The sequence below is a fragment of the Actinia tenebrosa genome, unplaced genomic scaffold (genome assembly GCF_029948245.1).
Source record: "Actinia tenebrosa isolate PJP-AT-01 unplaced genomic scaffold, QUT_ActTen_1.0 PGA_scaffold7__59_contigs__length_16204524, whole genome shotgun sequence".
NCBI lineage: Eukaryota > Metazoa > Cnidaria > Anthozoa > Actiniaria > Actiniidae > Actinia > Actinia tenebrosa.
The window spans coordinates 6,091,079-6,109,173 of record NW_028292584.1 but is presented as its reverse complement, the minus strand read 5'-3'; the positions used below and the strand labels follow the sequence as shown (position 1 = coordinate 6,109,173).

Below are 18,095 nucleotides of genomic sequence, written 5' to 3'. Positions count from 1 at the left end.
CTCTTTTGCCTTAGTTCGTTCAAAGTACGGGACCTATTGCCACAAACTGGTTGCATCGGTGCTAAATAATGGAAATGTTGAACGAAGGCTGGCGTTCCGCAGGGAATACCCCCGGGACCTTCTTTTGCCTCCGTTCGACCAAAGTGCGGGGCCTGTTGCTGTAAACTGTTAAAGCTATACATCTTCCTTACTTCGGTCCTACCATCTTGGTCCTCTCCTACTATGGAGCAAAAACTATCGTAGGGAATACTCTGGCATCCTCTCTTGTTCCCGTTAGTTCAAAGTGCGGGGCCTATATATTGCTGTGAACTGGTAAAGCTGCACCTCTTGAATTACTTCGGTCTTAGGTAAAATTTTAGTCCTGTCCTACTATGGAGCAAAAGCCGTCGTAGGGAATGCTCCGGCATCGTCTTTTGCCCCCTTGCTTAAAGTGCAGGAAATTATCGTTTGAATGCAGGGTCCTTACACGAGGTATTTGTTTTTAGATGGAGGTTGGTCACCATGGACTTGGTGGGGAAGATGTAGTAAGACATGTGGACAAGGTATTCAGCTACGCAGCCGTTCATGTACCAACCCCAGACCAAGAGATGGTGGCCGAATGTGCCCTGGGAAGCATGCAGAGATCAGAAAGTGTAATTCTAGACAATGTCCTATAGGTGAGATTTAATCACACATTCCAAATAGTCCCCTTCACAGTTCCCTGCGCCATCTTGAAAGGTAGCCGTGCCTTCGCTTCGAAACGAGACGAACAGTGAGCTTACAATGACAGAGACCTTTTTTAACACCTTGGACAATTGTTCACATGTCACAAGGGGACTATTACACAATGTTTACTCTCGTTGCATTTAAAACATAAATTAAAGAGTGATATGACACCATCACTTACCTAGGTTTGTTCTTACTTAGGCATAGTGACATTCCTTCAAATTTAATGGAACCTTGAAACGACTTCTAGGCTGATCTATGTCAGGTCACAAATAACTCACAGATTAAGCAGTAAAACAATCTCTGGGCTTAGCCGGGTACGGCTAATTCACAGATAGAACCCCGGAACAAACTCTGGGCTTATTAGGGCACGGCTAACCCACAGATCAAAGGTTTTGGGCGATCACTGCTATTTAACATGGCAGTCAGTACGTGATTATGCTAAGCCTCAATTGCCGGATTTAGAACCTAATACTGACTGATTTTCGCATTTTGGTTTCCCAGACGGAGCCTGGTCACAATGGTCAAGTTGGAGCGCCTGCAGTAAAACATGCAGCGGTGGTATTCAGATACGCAAGCGCACTTGTTCCAATCCTATTCCTCAGTTTGGAGGTCGAAGATGTTTAGGGGAAAGTAAAGAGGAACAAAGATGTAATACCACGCCCTGTCCTATAGGTACAGCACTTTTAAAATATTCACTTGCTTTCAGTTCGACCCCGTTGAGTTGCGCCCCTGCTGAACTTTGCAGTGATGATTAGCGATGGCAAGATTTTTTATATGTTATTATTAATATTATTATTATTATTTTTTTATTGTATCAAAATATTGTTGGAATTAAATTTGTAACCAATATATAAGCCGTTAGCCTGCGTGCCTCCGAACGTTTACTCGTAAAGGACTTTACGACAGAAAATTCCGGATGCAGCGCAGGCTAATAAGCCGTCTGCCTTGGCTTTGTTTAGATGTAATATGTCTAGAATCGAACTCTTTAGTTGTGCGTAATGTTTTCGCTTCTCAAACCACGTGTATAGGCTAGGGATATAAGAATTCCCGTCCTAAACAAGTAGCCCAGACATTGAATGTATATAATATACCTATTTCAAAAAACGTTGTCGGTTGGCTGATATCTGAAATTAGGGTGATCTGAGCCTAAACGGAATTTTTGTACTTTTATGCTTTTTGGCTAAGATACAAAAAAAAAAAAAAATCACATTTCTAACTCGAAAGGCCATGCTTCGTATAGAGCATGTGCATGTTAAGTCATGGCCGCCATCTTGGTTAAGAATAACAAAGCATTCCTCATTAGCTTCTCTTGCTAGATCAATCCATATGGCGGTTGTTTCATTGTTATTCATATCTTAAGGGAGTTTGAGTTATATGGTTGCACACATTCTATTCCAATTTAAAAAAGAACTACATTGTTCAGCTGTGAATAAAATACATTTTGCAGTGTGCTAGTTGGTCTCAGATTTCAGATCTCCAACCGACAACGTTTTTTGAAATAGGTTCATATAACCATTTTGCACTTGAATAATGTGGGTTCTCTGTCACATGACGTTTTTTAGATGGTAATTGGGCAACATGGACGACTTGGAAAGCCTGCAGTAAAAGTTGTGGCGGTGGTATACAAAGTCGCATGCGCACTTGTAGCAAACCGATACCTCGGTATGGCGGAAAGCGATGCCTTGGTAAAGCCTACGAAGAACAGGGATGTCAAACTCAGCCTTGTCCTTTACGTAAGTATCTACTCTTGAAACTTGCATTTGTTGAAACTGCCGAGCTTTAAAGTGACTATAGAAAAAATAAGGGTTACTTCCTTTACCAAGACAGAGTACTTTTAGGAGATAATAGTCGTTGGTAATCACAGAATAGACCTAACTCGTCTTTATGCAATGTTTACCCATTTCAGACCGCGTGTAATTCTCTTGAGAATAAGATTCTTTGTTTGAGTTGTATCCATATTCATGTATCTTTTCGTGCGCAACTGTTAAACAAAGAAATGATACTCAAAGGCATGACACGTGGTGAAATGGGAAAACATTACACCAAGATCGTATAAATTCTTTGGTTAGCGTTTGGCTAGATATCTACTTACCCACTGGAAAGTAGACCATTTTAGCTTGGGCGAGAAAAGCTTTCCTGTTACATACCATATGATATTCCCTAGAGTATCATTTCTTTGTTTAACGCCTGTGCATGAAAAAATGTTTTCTTGAGAATGACAATAAGCCGTAAAAGGCTTAATAAAGATGAAATAAAGGGGAATCTTTTTCTACAGCTCCAGTCGACGGTAACTGGGCTGTATGGTCACCATGGAAACCCTGTACCAAAACATGTGCTGGAGGAGTTCAACAACGAATAAGAACATGTACAAACCCGGTTCCACAACATGGCGGTAGGAGGTGTACGGGGAATAATTTCCAGGAACGTAGATGCAATACCGGTGCTTGCCCTAAACGTAAGTAGAAGTGATACGAATTACCAACTTTGATATAGACCCCTTGCAGCAATTTGGAGGATATAACAACAGGCTTCCAATTCTCTGAAGATTGAAATTCTTTTTGAGCTTCTTTGACGTCACATTCAAGGGGTCCTTAGAGGATAACACTTGACAACTGATAAACTCGTGGATAAACACCGAGACGAATTAGGTCTACTAATTAATTGAATGTAAGATTACAGATGAAACGCGTAGAAAATTGAAAAAACCATGATGTTTCAGCTATAACTAGTGATAACCTTAATCAGAATGAAAATATTCTACGCGTTTTATCCGTAATCTTACATTTAATTAATTAACTAAATCATGTCTGAACGCGAAAGCCTCAAAGATACTATAGGTCTACTAATGTTCAAAGTGCTTAAATTCTCATTGGGTTTTCTCGTCTGCAGTACCCATAGATGGTAACTGGTCTTTTTGGTCTCAATGGAGAGCCTGCAGTAAGTGGTGCGGCGGTGGCATCACACAACGCACGCGCAGTTGTACGAACCCAAGACCTGAAAATGGCGGTAGGAACTGTCATGGAGTCAGATACCAAACCAAAAAATGTAACACGAGACCTTGTAGAGTTGGTAAGAACAGTGTAGCGCAAAACCCTGTAAAGTTAAAATAGGCAAGAAACAATACGCTTGTACTTCATGTGAGATACATGCGCTTGTCTTGCTTTTCGATAATTCATAATCTCGTACACAGAGCCTTATTTCTTACTGCGCATGCTCGACGAAAATTATTGAGCTCTTGTGACACCACGATGATGTATTAACAAAGAAAATATGAAAGTAGAAAAATTTCAGAAATGACTTTAAGTTTTGGTACTTTGTATAGGGCATTTGTCAGGCACATATCCACTATCTGCATATTTTACGATAGCACGAAGGCGTTTTGGATTAATTTGCATACAGACTTAAGACCATGCGCAGAATTGTTTTCCGTGTCATTTTTCAATATTAATAATCCTCTTAAGAAAGTGAGATAGCAAGTCAATGGTTTTCGATCTGATGTTTTATTTTAAATAAGTAGTCCTTTTTCATTTTAACAGATGGCAAGTGGTCATTGTGGTCGAAATGGAAAGCCTGCAGTAAGCCTTGCGGGAGTGGAACGCAACAGCGTGTGCGTAGTTGTACCAATCCACGACCCGCTTATGGCGGACGCTGGTGTCGAGGATCACAGTTCGAAACAAGATTATGTAACACTCAATCCTGTAGAATTGGTAATGATGGATTGCTTGTTTTAATCACTTCATGTCGTATATACGATGAAGCCATATAACCATGGATCCCTTGACTCCTCATCATGGTTTTTGGGGACCAAAATGTGAAGCCACATAACCATGGCTCCCTTGTATATCTATCTTGGGTATGAGAGTCCGAAATGATTTATAAGTAGCTCTTTCTTATTTTAACAGATGGCAGGTGGTCATTGTGGTCGCAATGGAAAGCCTGCAGTAAGTCTTGTGGGAGTGGAACGCAACAGCGTGTGCGTAGTTGTACCAATCCAAGACCCGCTAACGGCGGACGCAGGTGTCGAGGATCACGGTTGGAAACAAGAATATGTAACACTCAATCCTGTAGAATTGGTAATGATGGATTGCTTGTTTTAATCACTTTATGTCGTATGTACGATGAAGCCATATAACCATGGCTCCCTTGTATCTCTATCTTGGGTACGAGGGTCCGAAATGATTTATAAGTAGCCATTTCTTTTTTTTCTTTTTTTTTTACAGATGGCAAGTGGTCATTGTGGTCCCAATGGAAAGCCTGCAGTAAGCCTTGCGGGAGTGGAACGCAACAGCGTGTGCGTAGTTGTACCAATCCAAGGCCCGCTTATGGCGGACGCTGGTGTCGAGGATCACGGTTGGAAACAAGAATATGTAACACTCAATCCTGTAGAATTGGTAATGATGGATTGCTTGTTTTAATCACTTTATGTCGTATGTACGATGAAGCCATATAACCATGGTTTCCTTGACTTCTCATCATGGTTTTTGGGGACCAAAATGTGAAGCCCACATAACCATGGCTCCCTTGTATATCTATCTTGGGTATGAGAGTCCGAAATGATTTATAAGTAGCCATTTCTTTTTTTTACAGATGGCAAGTGGTCATTGTGGTCGAAATGGAAAGCCTGCAGTAAGTCTTGTGGGAGTGGAACGCAACAGCGTGTGCGTAGTTGTACCAATCCAAGGCCCGCTTATGGTGGACGCTGGTGTCGAGGATCACGGTTGGAAACAAGAATATGTAACACTCAATCCTGTAGAATTGGTAATGATGGATTGCTTGCCTTTATCATTTCATGTTTAAGTTATTGTTATCTCTATGTTTATTGCATACGTTCATTTTTAAAATAGATCCTTTGCATTGAGTCCCGAGAGGCATTGTTCTGGGAGATTGACAAAACAATTGATTTTTAAATAAAAGACGGCCTATTATTTTGTCCCCCATGCAGAACATTTCCACTAAGAAATCAATGCAAGGGGTCTATAGCTGTTAAGGTTCAAGGCTATTTTCATTTGAGCCTATAACGTATATTGAGCATTTTGGCAATCAAGGGTAGCGTACAGGTAGTACAATCGCTTCTTACCTCTGGGGTATCGAGTTCAATCGCTAGACTCTATATCACTGAGTATAGTTTTTAGGTTTCTTCCGACCTTTGTTCAAATGTTCTCCGGTTTTCCTACATCCGCCGAAACCTAACAATTCGAACTCCAATTTAATCTGTATTAGTCTTACCTTGCCTTGGAACAGCCCAGAGGTTGCTTCAGGTTTCGATCTTTGGGTTAGTCATGCCCTGACTTAGATCTGCCCAGAGGTTGTTTCAAGTTTCGATCTGTGATTTAGCCATGCCCTGACTTAGATCTGCCCAGAGGTTGTTTCAAGTTTCGATCTGTGATTTAACCATGCCCTGACTTAGGTCTGTCCAGAGGTTGTTTCAAGTTTCGATCTGTGATTTAGCTGTGCCCTGACTTAGATCTGCCCAGAGGTTGTTTCAGGGTTCGGTATGTGAGTTATCCGTGCCCTGACTTAGATCTGCCCAGAGGTTGTTTCAAGTTAGTCATGCCCTGGCTTACATCAGCCCAGAGATTGTTTCAAGTTTCGATCTTTGAGTTAGTTAGGGCCATGACTTTGATCCGACCTCCGATCCGAGGGTGCTTCATGATTCTCCAATAAGATTCGAAGTGTTTTCCTTTTGCCGGTTTCTTTTCTGAAACTGATTTGCTGCACTTCGTAATATGTTTCTCCAACATATGGTTGAACCCCATGCTCTCAAGTATTTCTAAAATAATAATAAATATATAGGTATTCCGCAATTCTAAAATAGTCATAACAAATGTTAAACCTTCATTTTTCTCCAAAGATGGTGGATGGAGGTTATGGTCATCATGGAGAGCCTGCAGTACAAAGTGCGGTGGTGGATTCCAGTTGCGCAAGCGCAGTTGCACAAACCCCAGACCAGCTAATGGTGGTAGGAACTGTATTGGAAAGACACTCGAAAAGAGATCGTGCAACACTCGGCCTTGTAAAGTCGGTGAGAATCATTACCTTTCGTAGTAACTTACAACTGTTTGCATTGCTACGCGCTGATCGAGACAACAGTAGCGACATGGAAATCGGGCAATACACTGCCCTTAATCAGGCCCTTTCAATTATGAGAGGTGGTTAGTATGAGGTGTAGACACAGAGACACTGGTCACTGCCAGGGTTTCTTTACGTCCTCAGTACTAGTGATTCTATTACGTTTATCCAATATTGGTTAGTAATGATGAAGGGTAGAGAGACGGCACCGCTACGTTAATTAGTCATTCGAGCCACTTCAAATTCTAAACAGCAGCACTTTCCCCTCAGTGATTTTAAGACCCGGAGTGTTGGTCCGGCCGAGGCTTGAACCCACGACTTCCCGCACGACAGCCCGAACTGAGCAAACCGAATGTCGGTAAAATGTCAGTGAACTAATTATAGTAACCATGATAATTTATCTTTTTTTTTTCAGATGGTAGATGGTCCTTATGGTCCCAATGGAAAACCTGCAGTAAAATATGTGGCGGTGGAATCCAGCAGCGCATGCGTAGTTGTACAAATCCAAGACCTGCTAACGGCGGGCGAAATTGTTACGGACTAAGCTATCAAACCAGACAATGCAACACCAACCCTTGTAAAACTGGTAAGATTTTTAGAATAAAGGATTTTTACCCATTTCATATCTTGAAAACCATTTTTGGTCGCTGTTTTCAGATGGCAAATGGTCGTTATGGTCGACATGGAGAGCCTGCAGTAAATCATGCGGAGGTGGTTTTCAGCAGCGCACGCGCACTTGTACAAACCCGAGACCCACGAATGGTGGCAAAAACTGTATTGGAAGAACATATGAAACCAGAATATGTAACACGACTCCTTGTAGAGTTGGTAAGTATTTTAACCTTTATTTGTTTACCAATGTCATTTCTAATTTTTTTTTTTTTTTTTTTTTTTTTGATTGTTTGTTTTATAGTGGGATGGCGAGACTGGTCAGCATGGGGTGCCTGCAGTGTTTCTTGCGGCGGTGGTACCCAAGTGCGCAGGCGTACTTGTGTTGGGAGATGTGCAGGACGAACCACAGAAACGCAGCGATGCAATACCTTGCAATGCAGAATAGGTAAATTTAGTCCAATGCCTTGTAATATCGAGGACCTTTTATTCTGACAATTCTGTGACTTGCCTTGACGTTTGAAAGTCATTCTATCCCCGCCATATTAAAGATAGATAGTTAGACACCTTTATTTAAACATAGATAAAAACATTGGTGTAGTCCAGTAAGTGGCTAATTGCCTCTGATATTAAAAGGAACCCTGAGGATTTGTTCTTCCTATTTAACAATTATTCGCCAAGGCGAAGTGATTATCGGTGAATTACCGAGCCGCTAGTCTGACAAACTCTGGAAAACCTCATAATCCCCGCTTGAGCAGTGATTATCGTCTCAGAATCACTGGTCGCTAAGTCTAAAATAATACTAATTATATATATTGTTTTTAGAGTGTGGCGGTACTGTGACCGGGAGAAGTGGTCGTATCATATCTCCAGGTTATCCAAACAATTATCCTAATAACATCGAGTGCACTTGGATCATCAAAGCACCAGAAAACCTCCAAGTCAAACTTGTATTCTCTTACTTTCACATGGAAAATGGAGGCAAGTCAATCTTGCAAGATCGAAAAATATTTTTTTTTAAATATTGCGCTTTGTAGTCTGAAAAGAAGAGAATACAATCCTTTGACTAAACGTTGTCGTTGATCGGATCATCCCTACGCGCCTAGACCGAAAAGGATAACGGGTAGATTACCCAGAACTTGCGACATCCAAACTGCTCGTCAGCGTTAAATCTTCGCCGTATGCTCGAGGCATGGTTTTAGCAAATTGAATGGGATCGAAAAAAGGGAGCTCAAGACGTGTTAGATAACATATGCGGCAGCTAGTAACTGTGAATTAATTATCCCCATGATCCTTTTCGGTCTATGCGCGTTAGGGATGAAGCCGATCAAACGACAACGTTTAGTCAAAGGACTGTATACAATATTCAATGCAATGGTGAAGTAGAGCACATGCAGTAAAACCATGAAAGGAAAACAAATTTGATACTGGCAAATAGTACATACTGAAATGGTCTCTTGTGTATTTGTCTTTGTATGATGAATTTTCTGGTTGAGTGATAGCAACTATTAGTTACTAAATAGCTACTATTTGTCAATATCAACTTTGTTTTTATTTCATGGTTTTACTGCATGTGCTCTATTAGTTTGAAAGTCATTTGAGATATTCACGCATTGTACTGCATGCACACATGTGTACATGTAGTTTAGACTTGCGAAAGCTATGATAAGCGCGCGGTGACAACTATGTAGGATATATACAGATCCAAAAGGCAAGGTTGTTGGGCTCGAATCAAGTAGCGGTAGTGGAAGTGTGCTCACTTTTGCGCCATAAGATATCTCTAAATTCTCATAAGGGGAAGCTAGCTACCATTCTTCTCTTTGATGCTTATTTTCTTTGTTTCAATTCCTTGATAATTTCGATTCACTTCGACAGAATCCTGTCTTAATGATTATGTTGAAGTGCGTGACGGAAAGCAAGATTCTCTTGCTCTCGGAAAATACTGTGGAGCAGTTACACCTGAGATTACGTGGTCAACAGGTACCGACATGTGGGTGCGATTCCATTCCAATGGCAGACACACTTATCGAGGGTTTGACGCGACATGGAGTGCTGTCAATACTGAGACTGATGGATCAACGTCGGCAGGAAATATACATGGTAAATAATCTTGCTCAGGCGGTTTCCATTACAAAAATAAGGTGCATTATGCTCTTGCTTTATGGAAGCCAGAATGTCACTTTGAAACATGTCTGCAAAGTATCACAAAGAAACGTATTTTTTGGGTCCCTTGTCGACCAGTTTGAATTTCTTCCCTGGTGGGTCCCTTGAAGGCCCCTTCGGGTTCCTATCGTTCTCTTCATTATTCCCCGTGCGGGTGCCTTATTTCTTATGGTTCTCCCATGGGGTCGTTTTTAGTCCCTTATGGCTCCCCTTGTGTTTCTTTTAAAGACGCATACCGCTATGGGTCTCTTACAGAGCTCCTGTAGATCCTAAAAGGTTTTATTATGGAACCCTTATGGTTCCCTTAAAGGTACGTGTTTTGTGGGCCTCTTATGGATCTCTTACAAGGCTCTCGTAGGTCCTTAAGGTTTTCTTTATAGGTCCTTCGCGCTACCCTCTTGGTACCCTCATTAGCAATAACATTAGGGACTTTAAGATTTGCAAAATCTACGACGGCGACGTCAACCGGAAGTATAAATAATTTCTCTTTGGGGTTCTGTTCATTGGAGATTTCATTCAAGACATTGTCAGTAAAGTCAACTCATCCACAAAGAAGACAGATTTTAAAGACTCGAAACCCCAAAGTGAAGTAATTGACAGTTCCGGTTCACGTCGCCGTCGATCGCAGATTTTGCAAATCTTAAAGTCCCTAATACCAGTGTTCCTTTCTTCTTGCAGTACTTAATAGAATGTACGATAGTGGGTTAACGCCTAAGGATAGTTGTGGTGGTCGTATAGAAAGTAACTATGGTCGTTTGACCAGTCCAGGATTTCCATCCCACTATCGTCCAAATCTAGACTGCGAATGGGTCGTTACGGCGTCTACTGGACGAGTTATTAAATTCTATTTCGAATATATGAATATTGATAGCACTGGGCACTGTGGCCGTGACTTTGTAAGTTTGAAAGACGGGGATACCAGATCGTCACCGTCCTTGGGTAGATACTGCGGACAAAGACGACAAGGTAACTAAAAATCAATTGTTGACTTCCCGCTCCTTTTCGCTTTCATTTGTATTTGCCTTCCCTATTCTCTTCTCTTTTTCTTTACTGATCAAAAGAGGTCATGATCAGTGACTGATCAGTGATCATATTTAACTGATCTTTAAATTTAATTTTTATTTCAGTTACGAAGACAACCTCTTCGAATTCCTTTACCATTCGATTCCGTTCCGATGGCTCTATTCAAAGGACAGGCTTCAGTTTGCGATGGACCAGTTATTATAGATACCGCGCGTTTAATCCAGCCCGACGTGATCTTAAAGCCAGGAAAAGTATGATTAGAGCAAACACCGGCGAAGTTACGTATAAATACAGTGATTGTAAGTGAGGAATCCTTTTAAGTTAATGGCATTATGTGATAGTCCCCTTCACAATTCCCTGCGCCATCTAGAAAAGTAGCCGTGCCTTTGCATCGAAGTGAGATAAACGGTGAGCTTGCAATGATAGAGACGTGTGAATAATTGTCCATGGTGTTAAAAAAGGTCTCTATCATTGCAAATTCACTGTTCGTTTCCTTGGATGCAAAGGCTACCTTTCAGAAAAACTGTGAACGGGATTATTATTGACTTACAGTCCTTGCCAACAAGATTCGTGTAATAAGATAATTTGCTGTCACCACAAAATGGGGCTTGAGTGGACGTCAATCAATGTGTTCCATGATACTCATTGTACAAGTTTTCAAGGGCACGTACCGATGACATGTTATGGAAACGCCTTGATTGACGTCTACCAAAGTATCAGTATTTCGTCGTAAAGACGATATCGCCCGTGCTATTGAGAATGACTGTTGCATTGTAGCGTCACATATTATCACGACCATGATCCTTTGCACACTCTCTTTTGATTACTCTCAAGCAAGTAATCTAAATTTGAATCCAAAAACGATTTTTTTTTCAAAGCATTCTGGTAGTGGTAAAAAAAGATGGTGCCATCACGCAAACGGCCTATTTCTGCTATTCTATAAGCTAGCGTTGGGGAGAGGTTGTGGACGTTAGTTCTGTAGTTTCATCGGTTTTATCTAAGTTTCAATGTAATAGCTGCCTTTACGTTTTGACAGATGATTGTCCTCGTGGATGGGCGTCCTATAACATCAACGACAACCTATATTGCTATAAACTCAAAAAACACTATCATTCGTGGTTGAAAGCTTACGTGAAATGTAGACAAAACGGAGCCGAGTTACTGACAATTACAAGCAGCGAAGAACAAGAATTTGTCCGATATCAAGTCCAAAAGAAAAACTACGTGTGGATTGGTTTAAGTGACTTCAGACAAGAAGGGAACTGGACCTGGGAAAATGGGTACGTTAGTTGACTATTTCAACGATGCGGCGGCCATCTTGAATCACAAAGCATCCTGGGTCATCCAGGGGGCAAATAATGGCGTAGAGTTGACATTTATGATTCACAACAACAAAACAATCTGACAGGAGATGAATTAAAATAAGAGAACAGTTCCACAATTGAGGACATTTCTCAAATATCGTGGAGTCGTCATTTCAGCATCTTTGTTTTGTTTTCCCCCGTTAATACCCATAATGCCTTGCGATCCAAGATGGCCGCCGCAACTATGGACGTAAAGTATCAATAGGGCAAAAGAAAGATCTTTACACATTTTTAAAAAATCGTCCTTGTTTAACACTCAATAGCCAGTGGCAAACAAACCTGTGGCCCCGTTCCATTATCGAATAGGAATTAAGGAGTTTTATTTTTGTGTGTGTGTGGAAGGAGGAAAATCGGAGAATCCGGAGAAAAACCCTCGAGGCACAGGAGAGAACCAACTAGGAACTCTACTCACATACAACACTGATCCCGGGAATATTATTTTCACGATATAGCTAGTATTGCTGGTTTTCAAAGCCGCCATCATAGAGCAGTTTTCGTATGACTATAAAAAGCTCACGGCGCGGACACGGTCGTGCACAGCAAGACATATGCCAGACCAATCACATTGCACGAGAATTTACTTTCCATCCAATCAAATACCCGGAACACGGCTCAAACACAGCGCGGACACGGTCTCGTCAAGGCAATGCAAGACCAATCATATTGCGCATGAAAAAAATCAGCCAATTAAAATTCTAGAAAGCATCACGGTCACGGCACGTACCGCTTACGGCACTGAGCTTTTCACGGTCATGCGAAAACTGCTCTAGTCTCTTTTCATTAAATCAACCAAAAGCAAAGAAAGAAATTAACGGCCAAATTATTCCTTGGTCAGGAAACGATGGGCCTGCATCGTTTCAGTATTGTTTAAATGCTGCTTTGGAAAAATAAGACATTTGACGTCTAAGTAACGTCTCGTTTACATTTAATTTTGATAGCACTCCACTGACTTATACCAACTGGGCAAGAGGAGAACCAAACAACGGTCAGAGATATTGGAACGAACACTGCGCTTTATTGAAGCCCAACGGAAAGTGGAATGACTTTCCCTGCGACTTCCAGTTTAGCTATATTTGTAAGATGCGTAAGGTAAGACTGGCTCACCCATAACCTGAAAAACTCTTGTTCTTGGCTGATCAAAATCATGAAAATTCACAGGTAACTCACAGATCGAATGAATTGGAATTGGGGAGGAAAACCGTTGAATCTGGTGAAAAAACTCTCGAATCAAGGGAGAGACCTAACATACTCTACTCACATGTGATGTCGTGTCGAGCAAACGAACTCGAGTTCCCAGGGGCGAAAGCACTACTTCTACACTATCCTTAATTCCTATATACCAGGATACTAGGCCAGATATTACTCATAGCGGCGCATGCACATCATGGACACCCTTTTTCATTGATAGACTATACAAGTTTGAAATTAGTATAGCTGAGGTTCATAGTCGCGGGCCGATGACATAGACTAAGACGTCAGCCTTGATAATGGACCTTGAGTACACGGAGCCTTGTTTATTCCAATTAAAATTTTTAAAAAAACCGTTTAAATCCACGTAACCTCATCCTAAAGTGCTTGAAAGCAAGGCTACGTTGGAAAACTTTAGTACCGTTCAACATTGCTAGAGATACCCATTCAAGATATTATGCTCAGCATCATCTAACAATTTTATTTCAAAAATATTATCTCTGTGTTTTTATATTTCTATATACTGAAAATTATAGCTTTGCTTACCCACAGTCTATTAAAGTCGGGCTGCACGCAAGTGGGTATGACATTTGTTGGCCTCTTTAACATTGATCACCTTTTTTCCAGACTTAAAAAAATGTCAAAGCTAAAACTACACAAGAGAAGTTCTATATAGACCGTAAAACCTTAGTTTGGCGTACTTTTCCAGCCACTTCGATCCTCCGTGGAATAAGTACTAACCGAAAGTCCAGCATCTGTCAAGCATTATCGAAAAAAAGGAAATAATACTCAAGGGAATGACCCTTGATCCGAGGGTCAAAATTATCTTCACAAAGATCTGTTGCCACACGAAACAAAATGAGGGTACTAACATTTCAACGTTGGAAGACAATAAGGAAGAGATCTACTATGAATTGTGTATATCAAAGCAACTAGCAGTGAAACAGATACAGAAAGCCAGTGTTAGTGCCATACGGAGCAAAGAAATGTCGGGCATGTGGGATAATTTCCTAATGGTGAGCGAAGCGGGTTGGAAGGGCTAGAGGCTACATACATCCCCAACCATACTTCCCAGAACACACAATTTTGATAGAGTGTACTAAACCTATTATTAATATTTTATTATTATTATTAGATTTTCATTTTTTACCAAAAGTACATTGTAATATAATCCACAAAGAAATGATATATAGAAAGAGTAAAGTTGTAAATACATTTTTATTGACATGAATGAATGAAACAATCGTTGTAGAATAAAAGATTTATGTTTGAATAAAAAAGACCCAGACCTCAGGAGAATGTTTGCCGAGGCCAAAGCCACTGTACTTATAAAAATGTTCATACGTCAACGAACAATTAGGATAGCTTTATTCATTGATAGATGTCTCCGATTTTTGTAATCGTTTTTGGTCTCATCTTTTAGGTTTTATGGTGTATCACTTTATTAAAATAGCCATAATTAACAAATTTTTTTAAGTGCTGTCCTCTTATTGACGATAAATTGCGTCACCACATTGTCAAAGTAGGCGTTTCTCATTTTTAGCGATCAAAACAACCAACGGAAAGAACGCGCGCTCGTTGACGTCGGGTTTATTAATCTTTGTTGATGATAAAAAAATGACCAATCAGTGCGCGAGAAATTTGTAAGTTATTGTAAAAAATTATTTTACGAATGTGCATCAAAATTGAAAATTGGATAGGTGCCTGTTTTAACTTTTTTCAAATACATTGACTTTGTTAAATGTGCATCAAAATTGAAAATTGGATCGGTGCCTGTTTTAACTTTTTTCAAATACATTGCCGTTCTTGAAAAGAGTGAGTATCACGATCATCAAGAAATGTGATTTCATTTAGTGAACGTATGTTAACCAAGTTATTATAATCACCATTGTTCCTACTATTACAACTGTTACTGTGTCTATTATCAACAAGTTATTTCCTATGTTTCAAATTATTGCACTTCCCATCCAAATAGGTGTCAATAACCTTGATGTCTACCAACTTGAATGGATCCACTTGTAATGGGTTCTTACTCAGAATCACAAGATCTGCTTTCTTCCCCACTGTCAAACTACCAAGCTCCTTCTCCTTGTGGATCTGCCAGGCTGCATTGATGGTGTATGCTTTCAGTGCTTCTTGTATAGGCACGCGGTACTCCTTTCCATAGACAATGTTGGGTTCTCCTTTTCTTGTTCGTGTAACTGCTGTCATCATGTTGGCAAAAGGCTCAGGAGGCAGGGGATATGCAGGATGATCCTGATGGATGGTCCAGGTTAGCTTGTGCTTTGTGGCCAAACTCAATGGGGCCCAACGACGTGTACGCTCTGGTCCAAAAATGGATTCTGAATATGCCTTTGCATAGAAGTACAGATGTTGCACAAAGAAGGATAAAGCAATTTTCAATTTTGCTGCCCGGATCATGTGGCCTTCACAACAGAGTCCAAGATGCTCCATGCGGTGACGACGATCAGATGCGTTTGACCTCTTCAACGCCTTATATGGATTCCCATTATTATAAATAATATTATTGATGTAAAATTGATCATTGATATTCAAGATCATAACAAAGATATTGTGCGATCTTTGCTTACCCGAAAGCGCTGAGAAAATGTTGTGGTTTAAAAACCCTTTTGGGACTCAAATTTAGGCAAAACTTTTTATTTACCAGCGGTTATCGTAAAACAATTCCAAGATCGCGGCTGAAAGGTATGAAAGGTATGAAGTTCTCTTTGCTCAGCCTTAGGGCTCTTTCCATTTAGTCAGAACTGGCCGGTCTATCTGGCCCAAGATCGCGGCTAATCGCGGCTGAAAGGTATGAAAGCGATTGCGCAAAAATAGACAGAGATCATTATGCCGTGCACCATTATTGGTTAGAATATAGTTGGTTAGAATACTGGATAAAAATTAGGAACAGAAAAACAGTCTTGATCAATTACACAATTCTCTTTATGAATGGACCAGATTGACCGGCCAGTTCTGACTAAATGGAAAGAGCCCTAAGGCTACTGAGGAAAGAGAACCGCTCGAAATTTGGGTATATATTCTGATCTTGTATAACCTTTAAGTTTCCCTGTGAAAATTACTGACAGAATGATATTTTGACGGTCTTACCTGTTCATACGTTCTCAAAACTTGCTCGATTGCTCTCTCCCCATGAGTATGTATAGCAATTTGATATCCCTGCCCGTGCCAGTACTTGACGGTCTCCAACAAAGAAGCATCATCATAGTTCAGCATTCCAAAGCATGGAGGTGGGGGAAACCCAAGGAGTCTTGTTAATTCGGTATCAAGAAACGCTTCGCGAACTGCTGCTGTGCCACAATGAGGGGACCCGTCTGCGATGATCTTGATTCCAGCAATCCAGAGTTTGTCGTTTTCTTTGACTTTTTGTTCGACTTTTTTCTTTGGTCGTGGCGGTGGCACACTACAGCCTGACGCTGTTTCTCTTAAAACTTGATCTTCTGGACCATCAACCAGTTTATACAGAGCTAAACGTATGGGGCAGTCGGGCTTCGTTGACTTCTCTTGGACAAATACATCAGTGTCAGTTGGCATGTAAGCTAGGTCAGTGACTGTAGTGAATCCACATCTGGCGTATTCGTCCCACTGTTCTTCGAGAGCTTTTGATATCTCCTGGCTTGTTGGCTGAGGAGCACGAGCCATAACCTTTACCATCGCCGGTGATTCCAGCATTTGTCCCGTTAACTTGCCGTCTTCATCCCTCACGAAGACTCCTCCATCTGGATCTTCAATATTTTCGGGAATCTCTGCGACCTGAAATGCTTTGCGATTCGACCAAGCGACGTGAAAACTCTGCCCAATGATAATTATAGGGATTTCAGTTGAAAAAGAATCCACTACGTCAAAATGCAGCTTAGGTAATGTCGGAATCATTTCTGGATCCCAGCCAAGAAACAAGCACCACTCGCCACTTGCTGGGTCAGTTGCAGCCACTGTTGTTTCGATGAGTTCCTTGATCTCGTCGTACGTTTCATGTTTGTATGCACCACAGTTGACGTACATACAGCGATTCAAGATCATTTGGATGGCGTGCTGATGGGGTTCGATGAAGCCGGGAAGAAGTGTTTCCTTTCCTTGAAGCTCCACGTATTGTGTCCCTGGACCTGCCAACTTGAAAGCTTCAGTTTTGGTTCCCACCAAGACGATTTTGCCTTCTTTAATGGCTACAGCTTCAGCCGAGGGTAGATTGTCATCCATGGTGATGATATTCGCTCCATGGAAAATAAGATCAGCTTTCGACATATTGGATCGTAAGCTTCATCAATGACTTGTTCATCCAATCTCGGCTCTTTCTCAGAGGTTTTATATTGCTCAGAAACTAAGCACAAATGCAACGTATTAGGGTACTTTATTGATTTTGCGAGGATCGTTTGGAGTCGAAGCCTGCATTGGTTTCCGGGGGGAGGGTACTCTTGCCCGTTTAGGGTAGGGATGTGCCGCTGAGCCCACTGAACCCTGACCCTGTTCCAGAGTAAAATCGCTGAAATTCATACCCTGTTCCAGAGCAAGATCGCTGAAAATCATATCCTGTTCCGGTATTGCGAAAATAGATAGTCTGTCCCAGAGCGAGGGCGATTTTATATACCCTGTTCCAGAGTAGAATCGCTAAAAACCATACCCTGTTTGGCGACAAATACCCTTATAGCGAATATAGGGGTGTAACCCCCCCACGGGGTTGGTTTGTTCAGATAAGGCGATGTTCCGATGTCATTCTAACTCAGTGTTTGGTGTCTTTAGACAGATTTAAGAGTGACTGTCTGTAACAAACGAGCAAAATTTAAAATCCTGGGCAAACCTTGAAACTTGAAAAATCGAAGTCAGATAGGGTATTGTATCCTAAGAATCACTGTATTGGTTTGATCAAATGACGCTTTATAATGGAAAATAATGAAATTTTCCAAACAAGGCCGAAAATGCCATTGCAACAGTGAATCGTGAGTCAACTTTCGT

At 41.1% G+C, this 18,095-nt stretch overlaps 2 protein-coding genes across 2 annotated transcripts in view; one reads left to right on the top strand and one right to left on the bottom strand.

The window, feature by feature from the left end:
- Positions 1-14,440, top strand: part of LOC116297804 (SCO-spondin) — a 32,026-nt gene extending 17,586 nt beyond the window's left edge. Inside the window, exons 12-31 of the mRNA XM_089040001.1 lie at positions 486-656; positions 1,210-1,380; positions 2,271-2,441; positions 2,984-3,163; positions 3,598-3,777; positions 4,245-4,415; positions 4,611-4,781; positions 4,929-5,099; positions 5,296-5,466; positions 6,560-6,730; positions 7,193-7,363; positions 7,435-7,605; positions 7,691-7,834; positions 8,212-8,367; positions 9,262-9,486; positions 10,228-10,515; positions 10,677-10,871; positions 11,609-11,852; positions 12,875-13,025; positions 13,752-14,440. Of these exons, the coding sequence (XP_088896127.1) occupies positions 486-656; positions 1,210-1,380; positions 2,271-2,441; positions 2,984-3,163; positions 3,598-3,777; positions 4,245-4,415; positions 4,611-4,781; positions 4,929-5,099; positions 5,296-5,466; positions 6,560-6,730; positions 7,193-7,363; positions 7,435-7,605; positions 7,691-7,834; positions 8,212-8,367; positions 9,262-9,486; positions 10,228-10,515; positions 10,677-10,871; positions 11,609-11,852; positions 12,875-13,025; positions 13,752-13,757 (3,479 nt within the window). The 3' untranslated portion in view covers positions 13,758-14,440. The remainder of the gene's footprint in view (positions 1-485; positions 657-1,209; positions 1,381-2,270; positions 2,442-2,983; positions 3,164-3,597; positions 3,778-4,244; positions 4,416-4,610; positions 4,782-4,928; positions 5,100-5,295; positions 5,467-6,559; positions 6,731-7,192; positions 7,364-7,434; positions 7,606-7,690; positions 7,835-8,211; positions 8,368-9,261; positions 9,487-10,227; positions 10,516-10,676; positions 10,872-11,608; positions 11,853-12,874; positions 13,026-13,751) is intronic.
- LOC116297822 (uncharacterized) lies at positions 14,324-17,699 on the bottom strand. The gene is made up of 2 exons (XM_031706128.2): positions 16,236-17,699; positions 14,324-15,617 (listed from the first exon to the last, which is right to left on the bottom strand). The coding sequence occupies exons 1-2, from the start codon at positions 17,385-17,387 to the stop codon at positions 15,057-15,059; spliced, it is 1,713 nt and encodes a 570-aa protein (XP_031561988.2). The 5' UTR covers positions 17,388-17,699; the 3' UTR covers positions 14,324-15,056.
- Between the last annotated feature and the right edge of the window lie 396 nt (positions 17,700-18,095).

Coding starts and splice junctions, on each gene's coding strand:
- LOC116297822 (XM_031706128.2), bottom strand. CDS start 17,387: ATGTCGAAAGCTGATCTTATTTTCCATGGAGCGAATATCATCACCATG. Junction 15,618..16,235: donor TTTTGAGAACGTATGAACAG/GTAAGACCGTCA, acceptor AATCCATATAAG/GCGTTGAAGAGGTCAAACGC.